At 46.2% G+C, this 26,819-nt stretch overlaps 1 protein-coding gene across 3 annotated transcripts; it reads right to left on the bottom strand.

The window, feature by feature from the left end:
* On the bottom strand, positions 1 to 26,502 carry LSM14B (LSM family member 14B). 3 transcript variants are annotated; one of them, XM_089661510.1, is made up of 9 exons: positions 26,254 to 26,497; positions 21,801 to 21,964; positions 17,223 to 17,358; positions 13,547 to 13,666; positions 7,008 to 7,181; positions 6,326 to 6,397; positions 3,280 to 3,441; positions 3,053 to 3,209; positions 1 to 1,420 (listed from the first exon to the last, which is right to left on the bottom strand). In XM_089661510.1, exons 1-9 carry the CDS (start codon positions 26,372 to 26,374, stop codon positions 1,255 to 1,257), a joined length of 1,272 nt encoding a protein of 423 aa, XP_089517636.1. In that variant the 5' UTR covers positions 26,375 to 26,497; the 3' UTR covers positions 1 to 1,254. The 3 variants fall into 3 exon arrangements, with proteins under 3 accessions (XP_089517636.1, XP_089517637.1, XP_089517638.1); XM_089661511.1 differs by lacking the exon at positions 6,326 to 6,397 and having other exon boundaries at positions 26,254 to 26,502; XM_089661512.1 differs by lacking the exon at positions 13,547 to 13,666 and having other exon boundaries at positions 26,254 to 26,501.
* Between the last annotated feature and the right edge of the window lie 317 nt (positions 26,503 to 26,819).

Here is a 26,819-nt window from a genome sequence, read left to right as displayed (position 1 = left end):
TTAAATGGTAGTCTTTTATTTGTAGATTACAATTGAGATCAAATCCCCATGGGCTACTGGTTCTCAGCACCAGGATTCTACAAAAATAAAGACACTTCTTAACTTAACTTTTCATAAACTTATAACTTAAAAATTGTCATTTACGGAGAAACTTGACAATACTAGGTAATGCTTAATGCAAAAACAAAAGAAAAAAGCAGACCCACCTCATGCAATTAACATTGTGGCATTTGATTCTAGAGAACTGCTGAATAGGCATGCTCTAGCTGGGAAAGCCACACTGCTTGTTGGGTTCATACGAGTCACATGCGTACAGCTTGGCAGTTGTGTTGGCCTGTTTTGTAAGCCATGATCACCCAATCAGCTTTAAGCACTAGCGGATACACCTGCCTGCACTGTATGTGACTGTTCCACACTGGTGTAACGTATGGCAGTTAAGAACCATTCAGGGTAGTACATAGGAACTTTCACTGCCAACTTGCTTTTGAAGGTGCCACCTTCTCCTTATTGCTTGCACAGCATGTACACATCTGTATACCCAATATGCAAATGCTTGCTCCAGGTCACAAATTAAAGTGACAAATAGATCAGAACACAACCCCTTATGCACCTTTATCAAGTCCCACAGTGGTAGCTGCCATACTTCTATCCTGACAGATCTCCAATATTACTGCATACAAGACACCTTTACCTGGCTGCACTGTAACCTCGGTACTAAGTGCTTTGAAAATCAAAAATGAGGGGTTAAATTAAGTGCCCGCTACCCATAATGCTTTGGTACAATTTACAATTTCCTCATGTCAAAAGCTTGGATGGCCCCCCCACACCTAAAAAAAGTAGTGTTTAATGGTGAGCATATCACTCATCTGAGTGCAGATCAAAGGGCAGTAAAACTCCCTCACTAGGAAGGAGAATGAATCCTTCCAAAACAAAAAAAGTGATTGCTAAAAGGAGATTCCGTCTCAATTGGGCACAAAACATAATTGCTCACCATAACTAAAGTGCCACATACCACCCCCCCCCCCCCCCATAGTCTCAGCATTGATCATTCCTCCTATATGCACAAATTCTTGTGTCAAGTCGGCTCTGTGGCTTATACAGTGTTACATGGATGAAAAGCAATGGCAGGATTCAAGCCTGCCTGGTGCAGGGTTACAGGACTGCTACAATGCGTCAGGGAAGAAAACTTATGGAAGACAGGTCGGTCAGGGACGTGAGAACCCCCTTTTCTGTCCATTGTGGTTGCAGAGGTCTTCACACTCTCCCAGTGCCAGCCCTCTGCGTTGCCTGGGTTCTTCGAGGAACTGCACCACCCCTACCTCCTCTGAAGCCTCCACGGAAACTGCGTCCTCTACGGAATCTTCCGGAGACCCCAAAGGTTTCAGTGTTCAGCTTTTTCTCCTCTGCCCATGTAGTTCGTCTGGAAGGAATCACCACTGATAATTAAACTTTCAAGAAAACAACACTTCCACATAAAATTAGTGCAGCTTAAAGTGTTACTAAACCCCTGACCCCGCATTCCCTACATCCGGTCTCCCACGGACCCCCCCCGCATTCCCTACATCCGGTCTCCCACGGACCCCCCCGCATTCCCTACATCCGGTCTCCCACGGACCCCCCCCGCATTCCCTACATCCGGTCTCCCACGGACCCCCCCCGCACATTCCCTACATCCGGTCTCCCACGGACCCCCCCCGCATTCCCTACATCCGGTCTCCCACGGACCCCCCCCCGCATTCCCTACATCCGGTCTCCCACGGACCCCCCCCGCATTCCCTACATCCGGTCTCCCACGGACCCCCCCCGCATTCCCTACATCCGGTCTCCCACGGACCCCCCCCGCATTCCCTACATCCGGTCTCCCACGGACCCCCCCCGCATTCCCTACATCCGGTCTCCCACGGACCCCCCCCGCATTCCCTACATCCGGTCTCCCACGGACCCCCCCCGCATTCCCTACATCCGGTCTCCCACGGACCCCCCCCGCATTCCCTACCTCCGGTCTCCCACGGACCCCCCCCGCATTCCCTACCTCCGGTCTCCCACGGACCCCCCCGCATTCCCTACATCCGGTCTCCCACGGACCCCCCCGCATTCCCTACATCCGGTCTCCCACGGACCCCCCCGCATTCCCTACATCCGGTCTCCCACGGACCCCCCCGCATTCCCTACATCCGGTCTCCCACGGACCCCCCCGCATTCCCTACATCCGGTCTCCCACGGACCCCCCCGCATTCCCTACATCCGGTCTCCCACGGACCCCCCCGCATTCCCTACATCCGGTCTCCCACGGACCCCCCCGCATTCCCTACATCCGGTCTCCCACGGACCCCCCCGCATTCCCTACATCCGGTCTCCCACGGACCCCGCATTCCCTACATCCGGTCTCCCACGGACCCCGCATTCCCTACATCCGGTCTCCCACGGACCCCGCATTCCCTACATCCGGTCTCCCACGGACCCCGTATTCCCTACATCCGGTCTCCCACGGACCCCGCATTCCCTACATCCAGACTCCCCGGACCCCGCATTCACTATATCCAGACTCCCCGGACCCTGCATTCATTATATCCGCTCTCCCCGGACACTGCATTCACTATATCTGGTCTCACACAGTACACAGAACATGGAAGTGCAATTATTTTAGTAAATATAAACTGCTAAATAACTTGTCAGCAGTTAGAGCAGCCTTGTGACTTCAACAGAGCACTGGTTAAAACTTTCAGGAGTTTTCTTTCTGACCTAGGAAGATGCAGAACCCCGGGCCTCTGTTTGGACAGTGCTGATAGAATGCATGAAGGTAAAATACCCTTGACCCTTTAGAACCACATTAAATATGAAGATAGAAGCTGACTGGTTACCATGCACAGCTGCACAAGATTCTGAGTGCACCAGTTTTAGTAAATCTCCCCAGTCTGTCAAGTTTTGTACCAGCAATGGCTGCTCTCATGGCATTAAGGCACTCAGATTTTTGTTGCAGTACTACACAAGAATCTGAAGGTGGCCATGGGCAACTGTTTTCCACAGTAAAAGACACCACTTTAAATCCTACCTGGATTTCATCTCTGAGGAAATGTTATCGAAGAATGACTTTGACCGGTCATAGTAAATATTGGGCCCCAAAGGGTCCTCCTCAGGGTTTCCATCACTATTTTGGGTCTCCACACCAGAATCTCCCTTCTCATCCCCTTCCTTCTCCGGCTTGTCATCTGTAAAGATGAGTATTTAAGTACAGATTCTTATTTAGAAAGAGGGAGCGTGAAAAAAATAAAGAATTACCTCTGAAGTTAAGCTTGTCTTTGAATTCTTTGTCCAGTTCCTCGCGGTTAAATTGAGCATTCGCGCTCTCAAAATCAAAATCTCCATCAAATTTGATTGTGTTCTCCTTGACAGTCGTTGGGCGGTTCTGACCCCGAGAACGGTTCCTTGTCCGTCTGTTACCTGTGTAAAGGCATGGCGAAAACAGGATTACAGCTTGATTACTTGTCCATATTAAGAGCAGCCAACTTCTTTTCAGGCTAGGACACAGGTTTCTGGGCTTATTAGATACAAGTCAATAGGCCAACAATGGTTGTCACCACTGCTCTTTGGAAGTCAAAAGTTTAGGTCTGCATTAACCATGGAAATGAGTGTGTAGACGTTGGAATAAACTATTTACCTGTCTGCATCAAGCAGATTACAAGGTGCTCAGCTTCCAAGTGAAGTGACCCAAGACCAGCAGTAGATCATATGGCCTGTAGCAGTAATGTATCGGCACAGAAGCCAGTCTTCATTCACTTGCTCATGTAACCCAACACCACAAATACTTTACTGTAGACTGTCTAAGACTCCTAACCACCCTTCCATAAGGCATAGCCAAACTCCTAACCATCCTTCCATAAGCCAAACCCAAACTCCTAACCACCCTTCCATAATGCATAGCCAAACTCCTAACCACCCTTCCATAATGCATAGCCAAACTCCTAACCATCCTTCCATAAGGCAAACCCAAACTCCTAACCACCCTTCCATAATGCATAGCCAAACTCCTAACCATCCTTCCATAAGGCAAACCCAAACTCCTAACCATCCTTCCATAATGCATAGCCAAACTCCTAACCACCCTTCCATAATGCATAGCCAAACTCCAGCAAGACCTCAGTTGAGGTCTGTTTTGCAGTATAATATATATATATATATATATATATATATATATATATATATATATATATATATATATATATATATATATATATATTTATTTCTGTATAGGATGGGTAATGACCAAAAGCCTTGCCATGTTTTTCCTGCCTTATCACATTAGGAAGTTCCCTAAACTTAGCCATCCAATGACTACAGAAAGCAATAGGAATCATTTGCCAACGGGGACACCTCCCACTAATGGGCAAATCACAAGTTTGATTTAGGGAGGTCAACCCATACAAGTGCAATCCGAATGCAACTAGGCCAGTGCTACATACAGGTGAAACTCGAAAAATTTGAATATGGTGCAAAAGTTCATTTATTTCAGTAATGCAACTTAAAAGGTGAAATATATGAGAGACTAATTACATGCAAAGCAAGATAGTTCAAGCCGTGATTTGTCATAATTGTGATGATTATGGCTTACAGCTCATGAAAACCCCAAATCCAATCTCAGAAAATTAGATTACATGCAATCAATAAAACACGGATTGTACATAGAATATCGGACCTCTGAAAAGTAGAAGCTGCATATGTACTCAGTACTTGGCTTGGGCCCCTTTTGCAGCAATTACTGCCTCAATGCGGCGTGGCATGGAAGCCAGCCTGTGGCAGTGCTGAGGTGTTATGGAAGACCAGGATGCTTCAATAGCGGCCTTCAGCTCTTCTGCATTGTTCAGTCTCACCTTTCTCTTGGCAATGCCCCATAGATTCTCTATGCGGTTCAGGTGAGAGAAGTTGGCTGGCCAATCAAGCACAGTAATCCCACGGTCATTGAACCAGGTTTTGGTGCTTTTGGCAGTGTGGGCAGGTGCCAAGTCCTGCTGGAAAATGAAGTCAGCATCCCCATAAAGCTAGTCTGCGGAAGGAAGCATGACGTGCACCAAAATCTCCTGGTAGACGGCTGCGTTGACCCTGGACTTAATGAAGCACAGTGGACAAACACCAGCAGATGACATGGCTCCCCAAATACCACAGACTGTGGAAACTTCGCACTGGACTTCAAGCATCTTGCAGTGTGTGCCTCTCCATTCTTCCTCCATACTCAGGATCCTTGGTTTCCAAATGAGATGCAAAAGTTGCTCTCATCAGAAAAGAGGACTTTGGACCACTGAGCAACAGACTAGGTCTGTTTTTCTTTAACTCAGGTAAGACGCTTCTGACATTTGTTGCTCAGGAGCAGCTTGACAGGAGGAATACGACATTTGAAGCCCATGTCCAGGATCCGTCTGTGTGGTGGCTCTTGATGCACTGACTCCAGCCTCAGTCCACTCCTTGTGAAAGTCCCCAACACTTTTGAATGGCCTTTTCCTGACTATCCTCTCCAGGCTGCGGTCATCCCTGCTGCTTGTGCACCTTTTTCTTCCACATAACTTTCTATTAATGTGCTTTGATACAGCACTTTGGGAACATCCAACTTCTTTTGCAATTACCTTTTGAGTCTTTCCCTCCTTATGTAGGGTGTCAATGATGGTTTTCTGCACAACTGTCAGGTCAGCAGTCTTTCCCATGATTGTGATTGCTACTGAACCAGACAGACCATTTAAAGGCTCAGGAACCCTTTGCAGGTGTTATGGCTTAATTAGCTGATTAGAGTGGGACACTTTGAGCCGAGAATATTGCAACTTATCACAATATTCTCATTTTCTGAGATTGTGGATTTGGGGTTTTCATGAGCTGTAAGCCATAATCAGCATAATTATGACAAATCACGGCTTGAACTATCTTGCTTTGCATGTAATGAGTATCTCATATATTAGTTTCACCTTTTAAGTTGCATTACTGAAATAAATGAACTTTCACGATATTCTATATTTTTGAGTTTCACCTGTAAATACTTGTTCGCTATGAATGAGTAGCTAAGTCTTGAAAAATTTAAGAATGATGTATGGAATTCACTAAATTCTGTTGACCATCTTTGTACCAAATCCGTTCAAGTACACCAATGGTCTGTCAGTGCTCAAAAAAAACCTTACAAAATGTAACCTAAAGATCAAATGTTTAATAGAACTCAAGTGTATCTCTTCTAGGTGGCCATTATTTCTCAGTTCATCAGTAGAGGTGAACCTTTTGTGACCCCACCAGTACGTAAACCTTGCTGACCCCCACTACCGTTACATAACCTCACTACCTTTAAAATTACCTGATCTCCGTCTGGGGGGTCGTCTGTTCTCGTCATTCACTGTATTCTGTACCTGTGTGGCAGGAGCTGGTACTGAAAGAGGTAGAAGGAACTTAAATATAGCTGAGATCTGCACACAACTACCATTTGTTGCAAGTGTTAGTGGCAGTATAGTCAATTTAGAAATGCAGAGATATGAAAGAGGGCCGACGACTGCAAAAGCAGATTTAGTCATGCATTTTGCAGTTGGTCAAATAAGAGCATGTATGAACAGGGCCTAAGCTATAATATGGTTTAGGACCCTTTCCAGTAGACCCAACTCAAGCCTTTGTTGGCTTCAGAAAATGGGTACAGCAGGTTGAAGGTTAACAAAAAGGCACCATGGTGCTCTGGGTCACCCAATGAAGTCTGCTGATGGAGTCCAGCGCACTGCCACTGACTCATAACACGGAGGCTGGACCACAACCTGCGGTTTCTGGATGAATGGAACGTTTTACACTCTAGGACAACCAACTTTTTCTGAAGCATACCCAAGCTTTGAGTTTAGATCCACTAAATCAGGAAAGGACAAGTTACAGCAGATAGCCACACAAGAGTTGTCAATGTTCTCCCTAGCTAAAAGACCTCAGTATCTGGCAAAGCATTTCAGTGGCAAGATATCACAGCACCTTCCCATAAACCGTGGCAAAGCCTTCTCCATTACCATTAATCTGTGCAGGTGGTGCTGGTGCCTGGCCTGGTCTGTTCCCACGCTGGCTTATAGGGGGTCCTTTGGGCGGCTGCACCTTCTTCTGTGCCAGATTCTCCACTGGACCAGTCTGAACTGCTTGTTCCACCATTGGACTCTTCCGTACTGGGACAGATGGGAAGCCACCTCCTATAAAAGAGAAGTCGTTTAGGCTGCTGAACTGGATGCACCAGGCAACAAATTTTTATAAAACAGACCCATCAAGCAGCACAGAAACACTGCCATTAAAGGGGAACTAAACCCATCAATTTAATAGTTTAAAAAAAAATTAGTCATTCACATTTGCTTGAGCTTTCAACCAAACCATCAAATGGCTGGGCTCACATGTGCAGTACCATAGCAGTTGCAGATTAAAGGCCAAGATGGCAGCTTCCTTGGCTGAAAAGGAGAGTGTTTAGTTCCGCTTTAAAGAAAAAGTTCACTACCAATATTGCCAAGCAACTGGCGACAGGTTGAATGCAGTTTTAGGAAAGCAACCTTTAGGCTCCATGCACACGGGATGTTTTAACGCTGGTTATGTTAGCTGTATAAAGTCATGTTAAAAAAAAAAACGTGAGTTTTTCAGCATTTTTGCTTTAGAGTTTAGCTGCTTTGAGTTTTGACAAAAGAAACTTATGCCAAAAAAAAAAAATTGCAAAAACCGCCAGTTTGCTGCGTTTCAGCATTAGAGCGTTTTTATAGCTGAAAAACTCCTCTAAAAAACCACTAGTTCTGGGGGGTTTTTCCAGCCAAAAAACGTTGATTACAGGTCTATGTGCATGGGCACATAGGATAACATGCTGGGGAGTTAACTGGCTGTAGAAAAAAAACCACTAAAAGCCAAAAACAGCCGCTGTAAAACCGTCCAGTGTGCATGAGGACCTATGGATTTCTATGATGTGTAAATAGCACATCTTAAAGATGTATGACCACATGGCAAGTTGACACTCTGGACCAGGAAACCATCTAAAATCTATTATGAGGGGGGCACAGCCTTACTACTGTCACTATATCTGCTATACAGCAGGAAAGGTGCTATATTCAGTGGCCAAAAGATCATGTTAAAACCATAGCCTGCTCCTGATTACACTAGAGGCTCTTTGAAGTGCCCCAATAGTCAACTAGTCGAGTTGCCTCCATAGTCAAGTTCAACTCTGGGCCCAATTTTCACAGCCTGCATGTCGGACACCATTTCTGATGGCATGTCTCCACCACGTTTAGTCATTTACCAAAGCTTAGTCAGAAGCTATATTTTGAGGATGGCAATTGTAAGTGGGCAAGGAAACGACACTTGCGCTGGTCATACCAGCAGAATGGATACTGGCAGTGAGCTAGAAATACCCAGCAATGCCAAAAGGAGTCTAAGCCTTTTGAAGTACACCATAAAATTACGCAGGAGAGGTAAACATACCGAGAACTATAAACCTTTCAAATACTGGGGCCCAGAGTTGGAGTGTAGTGGAGGTTTATGAGGAAACACTTCATGTGCCCCCCAGTAAGGGCAGGAGGAAGGGGTAATGGGCATCTCTCACTTGGCTCTCCAAGGGCAACAGCCAGAGCCATTACAATAAACTGCAATTAGGCCGTGGTCCATACTGGAAACCTCTGCAGGGCATACTGCCGGTAAATAGAACGAATACAATTACTCAAGTTGCATTACCTTTTCTGCATTTGAACAAAAATTTGCAGTGTAGGTAGATTAGATCCATCTACAGCATGCAGTTCAGGCCACAGTTATCTGCAGTGTGCTCAGGTTATAAAAGCTGTTGTGCCATCAATGGGTCTACTTTAAATTAAATCAATGCATAAACAAACATAGTATATAATGTATAATGTGCCACTTACATCTAAAGCCAAATCGGTTTTTGATAGCATGTGGAAGGGTTGACAGGTTTTTGTTGCAGTCTAAACCCACACTGAGGAGGTTTACCGTGTCCACTGTCAATGGAACAGAAGAGATGGGAAACTTCTGGTAGGATAAAGTGAAAAATCTCCAATGGGGACACCTGTGCCTTTGGTACATGGAGTCATTTCCCCAATAGAACAGGGAATAAAACTCAGTGATTTGGTTTTAGATACAGATCCAAACCCCAACTAGGTGACAATGGATAACTACCCGGTCTATTAAATGCAGTTTTTACTTTCTCCCCTCCAATGCTGTCTGCATATCATTGGATTTCTAATGGTGGCAAAGGTGGACCATGGCTGGGCAATGTTAGCCCAGCAAGTGGTAGTCTCCAGAGACATGTGAGGGTGACAACACAAGCTCCTGGAAGTGCCTGAACAAGGACCACCATGCCAGATAAGTTTATTTAAAAAAAAACTCTAAATTTGTTAAAGGTTATGAGATTTTGTGGATGGGTTTAGACCTGCTATAATGTAAATAACAGGCACCTCACAGTGACAGGTGGCCCCATTCACCATGTAGGTTTGAGGGGTAGGAGAGCATTTCAAGAGCACCTGGTGACAATCAATTCCTTCCTATGCAAAGGCAAAATCTTTATCATAGAAGTCAAAGCAGCATATGCTTTTTATTATATGTGCTTCTGAGGCTGTGCACATGTTGAGGCAACTGCCATTTACAGCAAGGTTTCTCCCCACAGACTGACACTTCATGATAGTCACAAATTCTTGCTTTCATATCATAAAACACGTGAACGATTAATGTAGACAAAATATTAGATGGAAATAAGTTGGTTAGTCCAACTTGGTGAAACCTACTTTGCACATGTAGCTACAACATATGCTGCATTGCCATTAGAACAGCTGCTCTAAGTTAGACTACCAAAATCTGTTCCCAACCTGCAGAAGAATCCAATGAAATCTAGCTGGCTTCTATTTGTTATCTACACTTCATACAGCCAAGCCATCTTGAAGGACAAAAGTACTTCTGCAACAATTGTCCTTTAAAGACTGCCTCACCCCCAAGTACAGCCCATTCAATCCAACACCTTGGCCTCCAGAATCTTCACTGGTTGCAGCCATATAACACTACAGAAATCATCCGTCAGGTCCTGTTTCTGCCCATGTGCATTGTAGCAACATTCAATCCTATCGGGATCTAAACTCTTGGCGGCCTTCAGAGCACAGTTCTCCCCATAGGAATGAGCCGGTCCATGGTGCTCATGTGCAGAAGAGCACCTGGTGGAGATGGTCTGTTGAAAGTTTGTGTCGTTCCAAGCAGAGTGGCCATGTTGGACTTGATTGACTACACTCAGGTGGGTAACCTTTGAAGGCCAATTGTTTTGCTGTCCTTTAAAGGACATAAGCTACGTAAGGGATATGTGCTGAATACAGACGATTAGGCGACTTACAGCCTTGGGGAATTTGACTAGTCAGAAAATTCCCCCGATAAGCGTCCCTCAAAGAAGTTGATGGTCCCAGGACAATCTCATTAGCAAGCCCATACAAGCCTAGAGTATTTAAAGCCAGGATTTGTAGTTTTGGATAGCTAGGGAAGTGTTAAAAGCCCACTGTGCTTTAAAGCCGTGCCCTATTGGGGAGTTCTCGCTTCACTTCTGCTCCAAAGGTACAACAGGGAAAAAAAAAATAAAACACTCCAAAGGGAGGGAAAAGGTCTTCGTTGCCACGTTTAAGTGTCCACATTGTAAGAGTTCCCAATTTTCTGTTCTGTAAACTTAAAATTTGGATTTTCCCTCGCTTAGTCTTGGCGACATTGGATAGCAGGGCAAACAGACTGTGGATGTCCACAGTGTGCACACAGACTTCAATAAAACCGGTCAAGGTTGACAAACCTTCACTACCTAAAATCAACAATTTGGCTTTAGATACACTAAGAATCTAGTATGTCAGGTGGCACTGTTCCATCAACAAGACCAGCCTTATAAGCTACAATCAGAGGTTAGCGTTATGCTTTGTACAGACTTCAACATCTAACATTTATCTACACAAGCAAGCGAGATGAATACAGAACATTGCAATGACGACTATTGTTCCACCAGACATCACAATGACATCGCTACAGCTAAAACTACTTTTATAGCTAATCATTTTAAAGGTTCAGCATCCACAGATTTACAGATTTTTAGTAGAAACTTGATAGGTGAACCTGTAGGCAGGTTGTGATCTAAGGAGCTAGTCAAAGTTGGCCATCCACAACCATAGAGGTTTCAATAAACAAATTGTTAGGCACAAAGCAAGATTTAGTCAAATTTATTTGGATTTTCCACAGATCCAGTCCAACAAAAGCTTTTGTAGATCAAACTATAAAATTTAGTGCAAGTTACTTCTGCACTGCAGTAAGGCAGAGGGTTTTGTAAAGCGCTCCTCCATATCAGAAGTAGTATATCACAGGAGGGTGAACCTATCTTGCCAATCATGATCTGATCGTACCCTGATCTGCTATGGCATCTCTGGGGTATCAACTTTCCCTGTTCAATTTATATTCTGGACAGAGCAAGAACGGGAACCCCCGAAAACATGGTGACAGAACAGAGCTATAAACTATAGAGGAGAACTTTCTGTCCCTGAAGGACTGAAGAACATGAAATGACTTCACCCATTGCTGATCCTAAAATGAAATTTCAAATCATTTGAAACTCTGTAAAGATCAACTATTCAAGAGCTTTGAACCCACTCTGCATCAGAATAAAGAAAGGTCTGGAAGGGTGGGTATTCTGTAGGTTGGAATCTCAGAATAAAGGCCTGTGGTAGGGTGGGTATTCCGTAGGTTGGAATCTCAGAATAAAGGCCTGTGGTAGGGTGGGTATTCCATAGGTTGGAATCTCAGAATAAAGGCCTGTGGTAGGGTGGGTATTCCATAGGTTGGAATCTCAGAATAAAGGCCTGTGGTAGGGTGGGTATTCCATAGGTTGGAATCTCAGAATAAAGGCCTGTGGTAGGGTGGTTATTACATAGGTTGGAATCTCAGAATAAAGGCCTGTGGTAGGGTGGGTATTCCGTAGGTTGGAATCTCAGAATAAAGGCCTGTGGTAGGGTGGGTATTCCGTAGGTTGGAAACCCAAATTTATGGAGTCACCAGGCCATTAAGCCATTGATTCTACTGAATTTGTGGTAGGAATTTATCATTTAGGCAATAATGATACAATCAAAGTTCACTAGCCTTGAAGAATCACATTGACAAATCGTAACTTGGTTTATTGAACAGCAAATGTGAAAAAATGACATATGAAAGAATGAAAATGCTATATTGGGCCAACCCAGTACAGTGGGTTTCAGACATTAGAATTCAATTACTAACACTATAGGAATCAGACAGCATTGTTGGAAAAACTCAATAAAATCTTTTGAAGATTTTATTAAACAAATCTGTTGTGACAAGCTCCAAGAGAATGTTGAAACCAGTGTTATCCATCCTGGACTCCAACTGTAGTTTTCCTTTTTTCACACAGACTGGGGAAGGGGTTGGCGGTTTCACCTCACGGATAGCATGCAAGAGAAAATCTGAAACTGGGAGCATGCAAAAAGCCGAATGCGGTTGCAGCCTTCCCCACTACCAAAAAAATCAGCTTCTGGTTGGGAGATTTTCCGTGACTTCCTATGAAATAGTTCTAAGAAAGTTCAGGGAAATAGTGGGTGAAGCCTAGGGTAATAGTGGAAACCTGATTGGTTTTCTAATCCTTCACCCACTATCCAAAACCAAAGTTTTGGCTGGGCATACTAGCCCCACTTTCCACTTAGCCCTAATGGCTTCATATGTAACCCCTCTTTGAAATTAGTTCATCTACCCAAATGTGCTCTACTTTTGGAAACAACTGCATAATACAAAATGTCTGGCTCTAATCCAGTCAACCAGCGTTGTAAATATTTGCGTGGACAGTCTAAGCTAGAGGTGGGTAATGAAACCCTACATTAAGCAAGCGACTACACTACCACACTTCTAATGTGCAGAAGATGAGAATAGAAGACGTATATGTAATTGCACACAGCATGGGTTAAACAGACTTAGAATTGAATCAGGGTAGGTTGACTAAACTTACGTTTTAACATCTATAGCCTTCTTGAGACTCCCATTTAGGCCAGCTGACCATGACATTTAGGGCAGAAGTGTGTATAGTCCACCTCCTGAGCTAGTCATCTCTCCAGCCCTTCCATGACACTCCAATGGCCACCATTGCAAAACACCCGGTGCTCCCAAGTACGGAGAAGCCCATTTGCTAACCCCAAGCACCACCACATGGAGGAGTGACTTGACCACTTCCCTAAATGACTGACACTGGGTATTTTGGCGATGGCTCAGAGGACAGAACAGTATAAAGTGGCTTAGGTGGGAGCATTTCTGCAACAGAAGGCTACGGACTAAAATTGTGGAAAATAGTAAAGATTCTAGAAGCGCAGAGACCAGGAAAACTACATAAAGACAAGATTAGTCCAGTATGGCACAACTTCACTTGTTTCCCAATTGATCAGAATCTGCAAACTGTCAAAGTATGACTGGACAACATTAAACATTCAACTAGTCTATGCATGCAAGGCCTAAAGGAAAGATCACAAAAGCATGCAGAGCGTTACAAATGACACATCGGCCATGTTACCCTTTGCGGCGAGGTGCGGTGGCTCCGCCAGTATGTCGGGATCCGGCAGGGCAGGCTGCGGAGATGGGGAAGATGAGGAGCTGGATTCCGCGGCTGAGGCCGAAGGACTTACCAGCTTCTCTGCATGGACAGGGCAAAACATTAATCAACAAGTCATTAACACAGAATGGGCTTCAAGTTTCAAAATCATATGAGGGAGGTGGACATCCAGAATTGTCCATTTCATGCTCAAGCTTACACAGGAAAAACGATAGCTGGTATTTGGAAACCCCTCCAACTGATCTCTGACTCAGCATTCAGTACACGTGCTGCAGATACAATTTTACGTATTCATTCATCTAAATTAGGTTCCCTACAAAGCTTTGAATGTTAAAGCTGACCACACCATGTTCTGTAAGTGAAGAATGCACATATTTATGCTTCATCTACAGCTTGTGGGCTCAGACACCTATATACTATGACAGCTGTTAATGTACCAGTACGACAGACTAGTGTGAAAGAACGGAGGTTGGATTCAAAGGGGATGTACAGCCGTAGCTGGTCTGGCTGTACTTCTGTGGATCACAGAAGGATCTCCACTCCTGTGACTGGTTTTCAGCCAACAGCAGGCTGAAGTCCACTGCTGACTGTCACTCCATCTGTTCAGGCTGGGGAAAGATCGCAACCATATGGTCAGGATCCAACAAGGAACCTAGACTGGCAGCGAGCTGCAGAGAGTCTGATCCAGCTGCTCCCTCCCCTTCCACAGCCCAGTGCTCCAGTGAGAACTGGAGGGACAGAGCAGAGAGCCGGAGACCGAGTCACTTCTCTCTGCTCAGAGCGGCAGTGAGAACTGAACGATCATTGATGTCTGATCAGAGTTCTCACCCTTAGAGCCGGCAGGGAACAGATGCAGTATAGGATCGATGCTGCATCCACCTAGGTAAGTATGATTGAAAAGAAAAAAAAAAAAAAAAAAAAAAAACCAACAACATACTTCTCTATTAAAGAGCTGCAATGCTGAGAAAAGCCAAGCAGGCTTCTTAGCAGAAGTAGACTGGCTGGGGTACAAGAAGTGTTTCCCCCAGTTAGCAGCTTTGAAGTCAGGATGCTTGTACTAACCAGCATAAATTGATCCTCTTCCCGGAGCCAGGACCGTTCAGTCCAACAATACAGGGTGTAGTACAGTAAGAAAAAAAAAAAAAAAGAGCGTACCAACCTTGCACATTACCTCAGTAAACAGTTAATGAATTTATTAATAAATTATACTCACAGGAGTAGCAGTAAAAAAAGGCATATAATATCCATAGCCAACACAGGGTTAACAGTCACATGATGAGTTGCATCCGGAAGAGAAACTCTTGGTCAAGCTAACGCGTTTAGGAGGGTGATCCCTTCTTCATCAGAGCTGGATTTTAGATCGGACTCGACTATTAGGGTTCAGTTGACATTGATAGGAGGCATGTCAGTAAAACTGACAGTAATACTGACTTAGTGGCTGAATACCTCCTATCAATGTGAACTGAATCCTAATGGTCAAGTCCAGGGGCGGACTGACAACTCATGGGGCCCCCGGGCATTAGGGGATCATGGGGCCCCTGTGTACTTGCCCAAACTCAAAAAAGCCTATGAAAAAGGTACCAGGGGCATCTCATGGGGCCCCTTACTGACCCGAGTTTCTGAATGAGCGCCCGAGTTTCCAAATGGTCAGTCCGCCCCTGGTCGAGTCCGATCTAAAATCCAGCTCTGATGAAGGGATCACCCTTCTTAACGCGTTAGCTTGACCAAGAGTTTCACTCCCTTCTGGATGGAACCTGCACATGACTGTTAACCCTGTGTTGGCTATGGATATTATATGCCTTTTTTACGGCTACTCCTGTGAGTCATTTCCTAATAAATTCATTAACTGTTTACTGAGGTAATGCACAAGGTCGGTTCGCTCTTTTCTTTTACTCTCTACTATGGTCTATATCAAGCTTCCCCAGCTTCGTGAGAGCTGCACCACCTATGATCAGATTTGGATGTACACACTTTATTGAACCATCTTCCTCTGATCGGAGCCCATAAGCACAGGAGATGGTGGCTGTGTGTCAATACAGGGTTTCTTCTATTTTTTTTTTTGGGGGGGTATGGTTTTGCACGCTGAAATTTTTCGGAAACTGTACTAAGGGCAGCTTTAAGATTCTGCTCTCACCTGTGCTTCCTGTGTCTTTACATAAGCAAAAAAAGAGCTAAAAACACTCAATTCATGATTACTGCTAGATCAAAAGTAAAAGTCATCTTACATTAGTCATTTCCCTTGTTGCTTTTTACACTTTAAAAATACCTGAAGTGACCAGTCTTCACTCTGGAAGTACAGCAGCTAATTATTCTTTAGCATCTGACACTTCCAGGAGTGTCAGAATCCTAGCTCCCCGTTGTACACTTTGGCTCCATCTGCTGGCACTTTCAGGGACACAGGAGGCACGGGACCCACAGTGCTCAGATGGGCACCAGCTACTCCGCAAAGTGTCAGATGCAAAGATTCTTTAGGTACTGCAACAGACTGTCAGAACCCGTCCATTTCAACCTTTTTAAAAACATCGCAACGGACTTCACATAGACATATAAGCCGAATACTCACATCAGAAAATGCAGCCATCATGCCTGAAAACCAAATTGCTGAGATTACACGATCAAGCACACCCGATTCTACCTGGAACATGTCCTGTCCTAGGACGACTATGCTCACTCACTGTATGGAGGAGCAGCGTTGCTATCCTGGTACAGCAGGCGTCTCCAAACTATGGCCCTCCAGCTGTTGAAGTACTACAAGTCCCATCATGCCTCTGCAAGTTTTGCCTGTGGCTGTCAGTCTTGCAAGGCCTCATGGGACTTGCAGTTCTTCAACACCTGAAGGGCCATAGTTTGGAGACCCCTGTGGTACAGGATGCTAGGAACACCTCCTGCTCTCCTCTATGCAGGGGCAGACTGACAACTCATGAGGCCCCCAGGCAATAGGGGATCATGGGGCCCCTGTGTCCTTGCCCAAACTCAAAAAAGCCTATGAAAAAGGTACCAGGGGCATCTCAAGGGGCCCCCTACTGACCCTGGGCCCTCGGGCAGTGCCCGAGTTTCCAAATGGTCAGTCCGCCTCTGCCTCTATGGTATAGGGGGCGCTGTTTTGTAGTTCATGAAAGATAGCTGGGAAGGCCAACATTTTTCTTTTATTTGGAGAACATACTTGCACTATACAATGTAGCCACCGCATCTAAGGCCTGGTAACATACAAGATTTTGCATTTGTGTTTATATAGCTTATAAATCTAATTAACATTTTTGTCTGACTATAAATCTGATATGGGTAGTGACAACTGAAGAATTTCTAAACTTGACCTGGGCATTCAGGTGTCCATGATCCCCGGGCACAGAAGGATTGAAGACATTCCAATCCAGCATTTCCAGCTTTCACTGCCATCATTTTGTAGCTGACCCAAAACAAGCAGACAGATGTGGACTCGACAGAACACTTTATACACGTTTTCAAGGTCAGGGACTCCAATACCAGGATAGCTGCACCTTCATAAACATGTCCCCTTCATGGAACTTTAGGACCACAAATCAAAATATGCTAAAATGTTTTTTTTTCTCCTGCAGGCCAACATGACTAGATAAGTTGAGATGAATGACTCCCAGCAATTACTAATACAAGCACTTACCAAGGCCCAAGGATGCGGCATACTGCTGGCTAAGGAGAGAGGAAGCGGCAAGCTGGCCATACGATGGCATACCACGGAACGGACTGTAAGGCACGGATGACTGGTAGGACGATGTTGAAGCCGAGCTCAATGACGACTACAAAAAAAAAAAGGGCGAGGAAGACTATTAAAATCCGAGCAACACACATTACTGCAGCAAGAAAACACCTATCATGAGATCATGAGAATCAATTTTAAATGCCAACCACGGCACCTCCTGCCTGGAGTTTGCATGTTTTCCTTGTGCCTGTGTGGGTTTCCTCCCACATTCCAAAGACATGCTGGTAGGTTAATTGGCTCCTGTCTAAATTGTCCCTAGTATGTGTATGTATGAATGTGAGTTAGAGACCTTAGATTGTACGCCCCTTGAGGGTTAGGGACCTTAGATTGTACGCCCCTTGAGGGTTAGAGACTGATGTGAATGTACAATATATATGTACAGCGCTGAGTAAATTGACAGCGCTATGTAAGTACCTGAAATAATAATGCCAAGAAGGCATATGGCTGTCACAAGGACGCCTTTCTAGATACAAATGCATCAAAATAACTACAAACTAATGGGAAGAATGTTGCAATGAATGGTCTAGTGACAGGATCCCTTTAAAAAGATATGACCAGTGAGCAAAGAAACTACCATCAGCACTCCGCTCTACGTGGGCTCAGTCCAATCTACCTATTGAAGTCATTTCCTCAGCAGAGGGACAGAAAATCATGGGGAAAGCGTACTATGGCATGCAGAAAGCTGCTCACTGAGCCAAGGACTCCAGAACTGCAAGGAAAAATGCTAGTCAGATGCAAGATGATTGTAACGGAACCGGTACCCGACCGCACTTGGGTATATTCCGTTTTACTGCAGCTTCCCCTGTACGAACACCATCCACGGACCACACCCTTGAAATCCCTCAGGAAAAAGACAATACCCAGCTCTTCATAATACAGAAAGCCCACTACTTTTATTGTACACAAAACATGTTTTATACAGAGGGCAGGGAAAGACAACCAGGAACAGGAAACACATCATCAGCCCACCCTATCAGTGGGAAGGGCTACAGTATAGGCAGGAAACACCTCATCACCCCTCCCCATCCAACCAGACATAGAACAATGGGATGCAGCCATGCGGCAAAGGACATTGACCCAACCCCCACACCAATACACAAACAGTACATCCCATAATAGTTGGCTGGACAGGAAGACACAGCACAATGGGGGGTAGCACATGGCAAACAGACAATGGACAGCCATGTGGCCTAGACAAAGGAACACCCACTACACACAAGACTCAGACATTCACATACACACCCTGTACCCCTTAACAGGCACAGGGTGGGTTAAACATAATGAGGGGGACATGAGCTGACCAAGCGGTCCCCCCACCCCCAAAAGTCACTCCCGTCACAATGATGAATGGCAAAACATCCGTCCACCTACTCATTCGCATAGAACTGAAACCCCATTGGTGGTTCTCACCAGATAAGCCATGGAAGGAGCCTTCTTCTAAAAGTGCAATTACTGCTTGTGCTGGCCCAGCTCCTTCACCTCCCTACATATCCTGTAGCTGCTGGGAAGAGTGAAGGGAGAATATGGTCATTGCTCTGAGCCTGCTGGGGCTTCTGTCACCACATTCAAGATGGACTCTAAGGTGGCTTTTGGTGGTCACCACAAGGACACCTTTATAGATATAAATCAAAATAACTACAAACTAATGGGAAGCCTGTTGAATGGTCTGGTAACAGGGTCTCTTTAAAAAGATGAGCAGTGAGCAAAGAAGCTCTGCCATCAGCCCCTGCTTTAGGTGGGCTTTCAGTCTTATCTCCCTATCCAAGTCCATTGCCCAGCAGCCAAAGCAGCAGAGTGACAGAAAATCACGGGAAAGCATATGATGGCATGCAGAAGGAGCAGCTCACTGAGCCAAGGACTGCAGAACTCCAATGCCAAAATGCTGCCGGGTATGGGATGATAAACGGTAATACATCTGTCCACCTACTCAGTATAGCGCCGAAACCCCACTGGTGGCTTCTCACCACAAGCCATGGAAAGGGTACATGATCAGGGGCGGACTGACAACTCATGGGGCCAGTGTCCTTGCCTAAACTCAAAAAAGCCTATGAAAAAGGTACCAGGGGCATCTCATGGGGCCCCTACTGACCCTCTGGCAATGCCAGAGTTTCCAAATGTCGGTCCGCCCCTGTACAGGATACAAAAAGGTGACAACTGCACCAATAAGAACAAATTTCTCAACAGGACATTGTCCCCCTAATGATCTCCTCCCTATGCAGGGCAACATATAACTCTCCAATGGGAGAAGATGGCTGCCCTTGTTATTTTACAATCCTAAGCCGCCTCGGATCCTCCAAATACACCCCAGAACCTAACCCAACCACCTGACTGTGGCAGTCTTCATGGCTTAAAAACCTCGAGCCCCGCAGATCTCACAAGGCTGAGATCTATTGTTTCCTGCAGGTGACAATGACGTCCCACCTTCGCTTTGTTACGGAGCTTTATCTGTCTCGCTGCTGAAGCCTAGAATTATCTTGTTACTGTCGGGAATTTGAGGACAAGTTACATAAACAGGGACTATATCTGGCATCAGAGGATTAAGGGGCTGCTCGCTCCAGTTCTAGATTTTATAACGTACACAGCTAGGAAAGAAGTTGGCAGGTTAACCCATCAGCCACCCATGTTATGCAGGATTTATAGAACGCCAACAGTTTGCGCAGTGCTTTACAAAATGAAGGTAGACATTACAGTTACAATACAATTTGGTACAAGAGGAGACAGAGGGCCCGGCTCATCAGAGCTTACAATCTAGGAGGAAGGGTTGAGTGATACAAAAGGTATTAGCTGTGGGGGGATGAGCTGATGGAGGAAATAAATGGCAGTTTACTAGATAGAAGCAGGATAGGCTTCTTTAAAGAGAAAGGCGTTTAGGGATCGTCTAAAGGTGGAGATTAGGAGACAGCTGGACAGATTGGGGTAGGGAGTTCCATAGAACAGGAGAAGCTCGGGTGAAGTCCTGGAGGCGAGCATGGGACATGGGAACTAGAGCAGAAGGTCTTGGGAAGATTGACGAGAGCAGTTTGGTTGATATTTTGAGACCAGGCTGGTGATGTAGCTGGGGGCAGAGTTGTGGATGGCTTTGTAAGTTGTGGTTAGTATTTTGAATTTTATTCATTGGGCGAATGGAAGCCAGTAGAGGGATTGGAAGAGGGGTGGAGGACACTGAGCGGAGGTCAGTAAAGGGATTGGAAGAGGGGTGGAAAACACTGAGCGGAGGTAAGTAAAGGGATTGGAAGAGAGGGGTGGAGGACACTGAGCGAAGGTCAGTGAAGGGATTGGAAGAGAGGGGTGGAGGACACTGAGCGGAGGTCAGTGGAGGGATTGGAAGAGAGGGGTGGAGGACACTGAGCGGAGGTCAGTGGAGGGATTGGAAGAGAGGGGTGGAGGACAGTGAGCGGAGGTCAGTGGAGGGATTGGAAGAGAGGTAGCAGACACTGAATGGCTGAATAGTTGGTAAGGTGGAGGAGTCTGGCAGTAGTATTCATGATGGACTAGAGGGGGGATAGTCTATGTAAAGGTAAGCCAATGAGGAGGGAGTTGCAGTAGTCTCAGTGAGAGATAACTGAGTGAATTAGGAGCTTTGTGGTATCATTGGTTAAAACTGGACGTATTCTGGAGATGTTGGCGGTTGAGGCATCATATTTGGACAGGGATTGGATGTGGGCCTGAAAGGATAGTTCAGAATCCAGGGTTACCCCTAGCACACTGGCATGCAGGGATGGGTTGATAGTGGTGCTATTGATCCTGACTGAGAAATCAGGGGAAGAGGCATGTGGGGGAGGAAATATGAGCTCAGTTTTGGATAGATTGAGTTTTAGGAAGTGCTGTGACAGCCAGTCTGATATGTCTGTTAGTAAATCGGTGATACGTATGGAAACTAATGGGGTGAGCTGAGGAGGAGATAGATCTGTGTCTCATCAGCACAGAAATGGTATCTTACATTACTATGGAGCAGTTTGGAGCCCAAAAGTCAGTATTGTATGCCCTATATGCTTCCTATAGTGAGCCGACAACAGTGCCTCTGTTTCACTAAAATCCCAAGCACTGTTGTCAGCCTTGCCTAGTCCTTGACTGGGCTATGGCACACATCTCCAAAATACAGGACATGTCCTATCTCAGCAGCAAGGTGTTCTATAGTCCAGCGGTGGGGACACTGATCGTGCCGACTACACCAATTCTGATCCTCGAGTGGAGCTTTAATATGATAGGACGCTCCCCCTTCTTCCCAATAATTAAGCGCCAAATGACCAGATCTATGCACTATCACATGAGGAGAAAGGAGCAGCTTGCCAAGTCTTGGGCAGGCTACAGCATTCAGAAGTCAGAGCTTGCTTGAGGAATATGGACATGCTCTGGCACAAGGAAGGGAAGAACAGCCAAGTATAAAGTAGAGGGTCACTAATTCTGGTGGCTGCACAAATCTTGGCACGCAGTTTAGGAAACCATCCAATGTAGGACCATTGAGTAGCTGCTACATACCTGGACAATGGCTGGATCCTGGGGCAAGGCATGCTGGGCCTTAGGGGGCTCACACACTGTAATATCTTTGATGTCACTACCCCTGAAGATGATATATTCATACACCTCTTCACGAGGGGGCGCTGGACGATCAGTTGGACGGTCTTCGGTCCCAAAGGATCGTACTGTAAAGACAAAAAAAATCTTCAGGAAAGAACTGACGTATACTGGTCCTCAAGGGTCAGGGTATATAAATGTGTCAGTTGTAGCCAAGGGCAACAGAGTGGGTGCTATAAGCTACCCTGCTTTTAGACACCTACACACCAGGTCCACCAAGAGGCAATGCTGTGCAGTATTAGACGGTAATCTGATGTTGACTGCGCACCCAGATCAGTGAAATGCTCCTCATTGGTTGCTATGAGGATAGCAATGTGCACACTGGCAGCCAACCATGCCTATAGGAAACATAAAATAGCCAGGATATTCATGCCCTAGAGCCTAGATGCAGCTATATGGGCCCCAAATTGGTCTATCAAACCCCTCTTGCAAGGAATTGCCTGGATGTTTATGGCTTTTATCACAAGGGCATCCTACCTAGACCCAACTGACCAGCTTCCAGAGCAGTCTAACAAGTCAGACTACTGTGCCACACAATGACCAGGCCTGCATCCCAAACAGTTTAGTACACCCCAAGAAGCTCCTCGTAACTGCACGGTTAGGGCCCGCATCTGCAAATCTCATCTCCAGCACCAATCTAGGTGGTCATTGACCTTCGGGGCTTGTGAAAAATCAGGTTATAAAGCGGCATATTAGCATCAGTCGCTAAAGGTACAACGAATTTAGCCGATTAACCCAGCCAGAAAGGTGAGGGAAAGTTAAGGCTTCATACCTTCTACCAGAGTACTAGGTTTCCTACCTTCAGGCACCACAAACCACCCCAATTAAGGACCCATGTCAGGCCTCGAGCTTGAATCAATGGCATCAGTTTTAAATCACTTCTAAAAAAAATTAGAAATTCATTGACAGGTGTAGTTGATCTTCTGACCTTTATTTTATGTGCCTCAAGCAGGTTTTGCAGTCTGATATTACATTGCATATAAATTCTATTTAAAGCCCAGCATCACCAAAAAGTTAATTTTTGCCCATCCCTCCCCCCTCTAAACTATCCTGAGTTAAGTTTTCCCTACTTGGTGAAATCCGTTATAGAGCCACCCCCGCCCCCCAATCCAGGTCGCTTGCCAATGTAGATTCTAATCCTGCGCCACTTGTAAACCTTACTGGCCGGTCCTCTTCATGCCCATGGCTTCAACAGCATCTCTTTCAGAACCTAAGATAACACCTCCGCCGGTCAGCCAAGGAGAATTGTCCAAATCATGGATCATATGTCTGCATCACAATGTAGATGCGCTGAAGAACCCTTCCATGAAGGGAATCAGAAGAACCTGGTGATGAATGATCACGTGACCACAAGTTCAAGTAAACTGAAAATGGGGATTAAAAGTTATTTTATATATTCGCCAACCCACAAATCAGATGGAGGGGTGGGTTATATTCATACTAGAGTAGGGCTAAAGTGAAGATCCACAGTGCAACACATTATCAATTATCTGTCCTCTGTCCCAAGATATCAAGGGGGCTTTGTCACAACATTCAGAGGTCTCTGGATCTCCTGGGGAGCTTGAGCCTAACAGGCCTCAAACCCAACATCTCAGGGGGCTCCAACCTAACATCTCAAGGCAACATTACCCATTAAGATAGGCCTTGTTCCACCCCAGGATTCAGAGAGCTCAAGATCTCATGGGGGCTCCAACCCAACATTCCAAAGGAACTAACCAAAAAGAATCCTTGTACCAAGATCTCAAGGTGTCTGCCCCAAGATACAGAGCACTCTGGATATCCTTGGGGGCTCAAACCCAACATCTCAAAATCTGAAAAGCGAACATTACCAATAAAAAAGGCACTGTCCCAAAATCTCTAGGTGACTGTCAAGATTCAGAGTGCTCTTTTGAGGGCTCCAACAAAACCAGCCTCAATTCTAAAATTTTAGGGGGGCGGCTCCAAACCTCATCAGTCAAGATCAGCAAGGAAAATTACCAGTTAGGAGCCCCCGTGTCAAGATCTCAAAGGTGCTCCATCTCAAAATTGAGAAGGTTCAGGATTACCAGTTAGGATCTCCATCCCAAGATTCAGAGGGCTTTTGATCTCTTGGGGGGTTCCAATCCAGCATATCAAGATCTGCAAGGCAACGCATTACCAATTAAGAGCCTCAGCCAACAATCTCAATGGGGCTCTATCCCAAGATTGAGGGCTCTGAATCTCTTGGGGGGGGGGGGTTCCAACCCAGCATATAAACATCTGCAGGGCAACAATACCAATTAAGAGCCCTGTCCCAAGATCTCAAGGGAGCATATGGATCTCCAGAGAGAGGGGAGCACAACCCAACAAATCAATCTGCAGGGCAACCCTTTCTACATTATGGGCCTTGACCAAACACCTCAAGTACCATCACACAAATCAAGAGTCACAGTGCTCTGGATCTTCTGGGTAGCTCAAACCGAACATCCCAAAGGGAGGCTCTAACCCTCAACCTCAAGATCTGCATAACATTTCCAATTCTAAAACCAGTCAAGATATCTAGAGGGCTCTGTTCCAACCCAATGTCTCAACATTTGCAGATCAACAGATTGCCACTCAAGAACCTTGTCAAGAGATCTCAAGCAGATTCCATTCCAAGACTCCTAGGGCTCTGGCTCTCTTGGGTGACAAAACCCATCAGGCCCCCATCCTAATATCCTAACATCTCCTGGGAGCTCCAACCAGCAGCAGCCTCACAATCTGCATTGCAACATATCAATGATAAACCCAGTCCCAAGATCTCAAGGAGACTCTGTTGAAAGATTAAGAGGGCTCTGGATCTACAGGGAGTGGGGGCTATAACCCAACATTCCAAGATCTGCAGAGCAATACATTACCAAAGAAGAGCCTTGTCCAAAGATCTCAAGGAGGCTCGATCCTAAGAGTCACAGGGCTCAGGAACTCCTGGGGGACCCCAACCCAACAGGGCTCGATCTCAATATCTTAAGGGACCTCCTTCCCAACATCTCAGAAGTGCTTCAAACCTCAGCAGCATCAAGATCAGAAGTGCTTCAAACCTCAGCAGCATCAAGATCAGAAGTGCTTCAAACCTCAGCAGCATCAAGATCAGCAAAGTTAACCATTAGGATCTCCATCCCAAGATTCAAAAGGCTCTGGATCTCCTGGGGGACTCCATCCCAACATATCAAAATCTGAAAAGCAAACCATACCAATAAAGGGTTTTGTCCCAAGATCTCATGGCAGTTGTGCCCCAAGATTTAGAGGAATTTTGATCTTTTGAGGGAACCAACAATCAGCCTCCATTCTAAAATTTTAGGGGGGCTCCAAACCTCAACAGCCTAAAGATCAGCAGGGCAAGTTAACAGGAGACTCATGTCAAGATCTCAAAGGGACTCCATCTCAAGATAGAGAAGGTTAAGGATTACCAGTTAGGATCTCCATTCCAAGATTCAGAGGGCTATGGATCTCTTGGGGGGTTCCAATCCAGCATATCAAGATCTGCAAGGTAATGCATTACCGATTAAGAGCCTTAGCCAACAATCTCAATGGGGCTCTATCCCAAGATTGAGGGCCCTGAATCACCAAACCCTGGGGGCACCAAACCAACAAGCATCCATCTCAAGATCCCTAGGGGATCATCTTAGAGGGACTCCAATACTCAACCGTCTGAAGCTCGGCAGAGAATTACCACTTAGGAGCCCCATCCCAGAATCTCAAGGGAGTTCTGGATCTTTTAGCAGACACCAACCCAAAATCCTCAAAGGGACTCGAACCCAACAGGCCTCCATTTCAACATTTCAAGGGGAAGTTACAACCTTCAACAGCCTCAAGATTTGCTGGGCAACACCTTACCAATTAGGAACCATGATCCAAGATCTCAAGGAGGTTCTACCACAAAACTCAGATGGGTTTGGACCTCCAAAACAACCTCTCAAAGGAGCTCCAACCCACCTTCTCAGGGGGGAATCCCATCTCCAGGTCTCAAGGGAGCTCCATCCTAACCTGGCAGAGACTAGACTTCACCAGTATAATGAACAACCCTTGTGAGACCACGAGACCCTCCACCTCATACCCATACACCCACCCAGAGCCCCTGGGCATGCTGAGACCTGTAGTTCCCCATCTGCAGAGTGCCTGCACACAGGTTACAGCTACCCTGCAACGACTAAAGACCATCATGGCCTCCAGTGCTCCCCCGGGGAGACAGAGCTCTGTCCCCGCCCCCTAGCGGGCACCAGCACCGTGCCCAGAATGACGTCAGCCCTCTGCAGGGAAACCCGCACAACCATCGGGCACAGGCTGGTGTCCTCCCAAGTGACGCACATCCACAACCAGTGCACCCCCCTCCTTCTCCCAGGCCCGGGGCCCCCGACTGCACCTTTGGCCAGGGCCACAGTGGAGTTCTCGGTGTCGATGGTGTACAGGATGCCCTCATAGCGGATCTGCGCCTTGGAGATCAGGCTGATTTTGCTCCCGATGTACGGCGTTCCCGAGCTCATCTTGCCGGCCTTGTCAGGGAGTCCCCTCTAACACCTTGCCACCTGAGGAACCCCCCCGGACTGCGAGGCGCCGCCCACCACCTTCATTAATAAACCGCGCCGCCGGGCCCGCCCACTAACACGCCGAAGGGGCGGGGCGCCCATCTTGTTTCTTTACTGCGCACTCTTCTGTGCGGGTCTCTCCGGGCGGGTGACGTCGGGCTCCCTGATTGGCCCGGGTAGGCAGACTAGGCGAGCCCCGGCAACTAGTGACGCGAGGACACAGCTGGCTCCAGAATGACGACATGTGGAGGGGGCGGCTGCCATGTTGTAGGTGGGCGTGTCTGATGGCTGCCAGTGTGATGGGAGGGTCACAGGTGCCTGGGGGTGAGAGGAGGACCTGACACCACTCAGCGTTGTCACCCATAGGGTCACGTGGTTTACTAGTCATGGCATGTGCCTATAT

Source organism: Staurois parvus, unplaced genomic scaffold (assembly GCF_062004578.1).
Source record: "Staurois parvus isolate SC_StPar_1 unplaced genomic scaffold, SC_StPar_1.0 ptg001349l, whole genome shotgun sequence".
NCBI lineage: Eukaryota > Metazoa > Chordata > Amphibia > Anura > Ranidae > Staurois > Staurois parvus.
The sequence above is the reverse complement of the archived record's forward strand: the minus strand, read 5'-3'. Positions and strand labels throughout refer to the sequence as shown.

Coding starts and splice junctions, on each gene's coding strand:
- LSM14B (XM_089661510.1), bottom strand. CDS start 26,374: ATGAGCTCGGGAACGCCGTACATCGGGAGCAAAATCAGCCTGATCTCC. Junction 3,210..3,279: donor AGACAAGCTTAACTTCAGAG/GTAATTCTTTAT, acceptor TCATCTTTACAG/ATGACAAGCCGGAGAAGGAA. Junction 1,421..3,052: donor TCCTCAGAGATGAAATCCAG/GTAGGATTTAAA, acceptor GATTCCTTCCAG/ACGAACTACATGGGCAGAGG.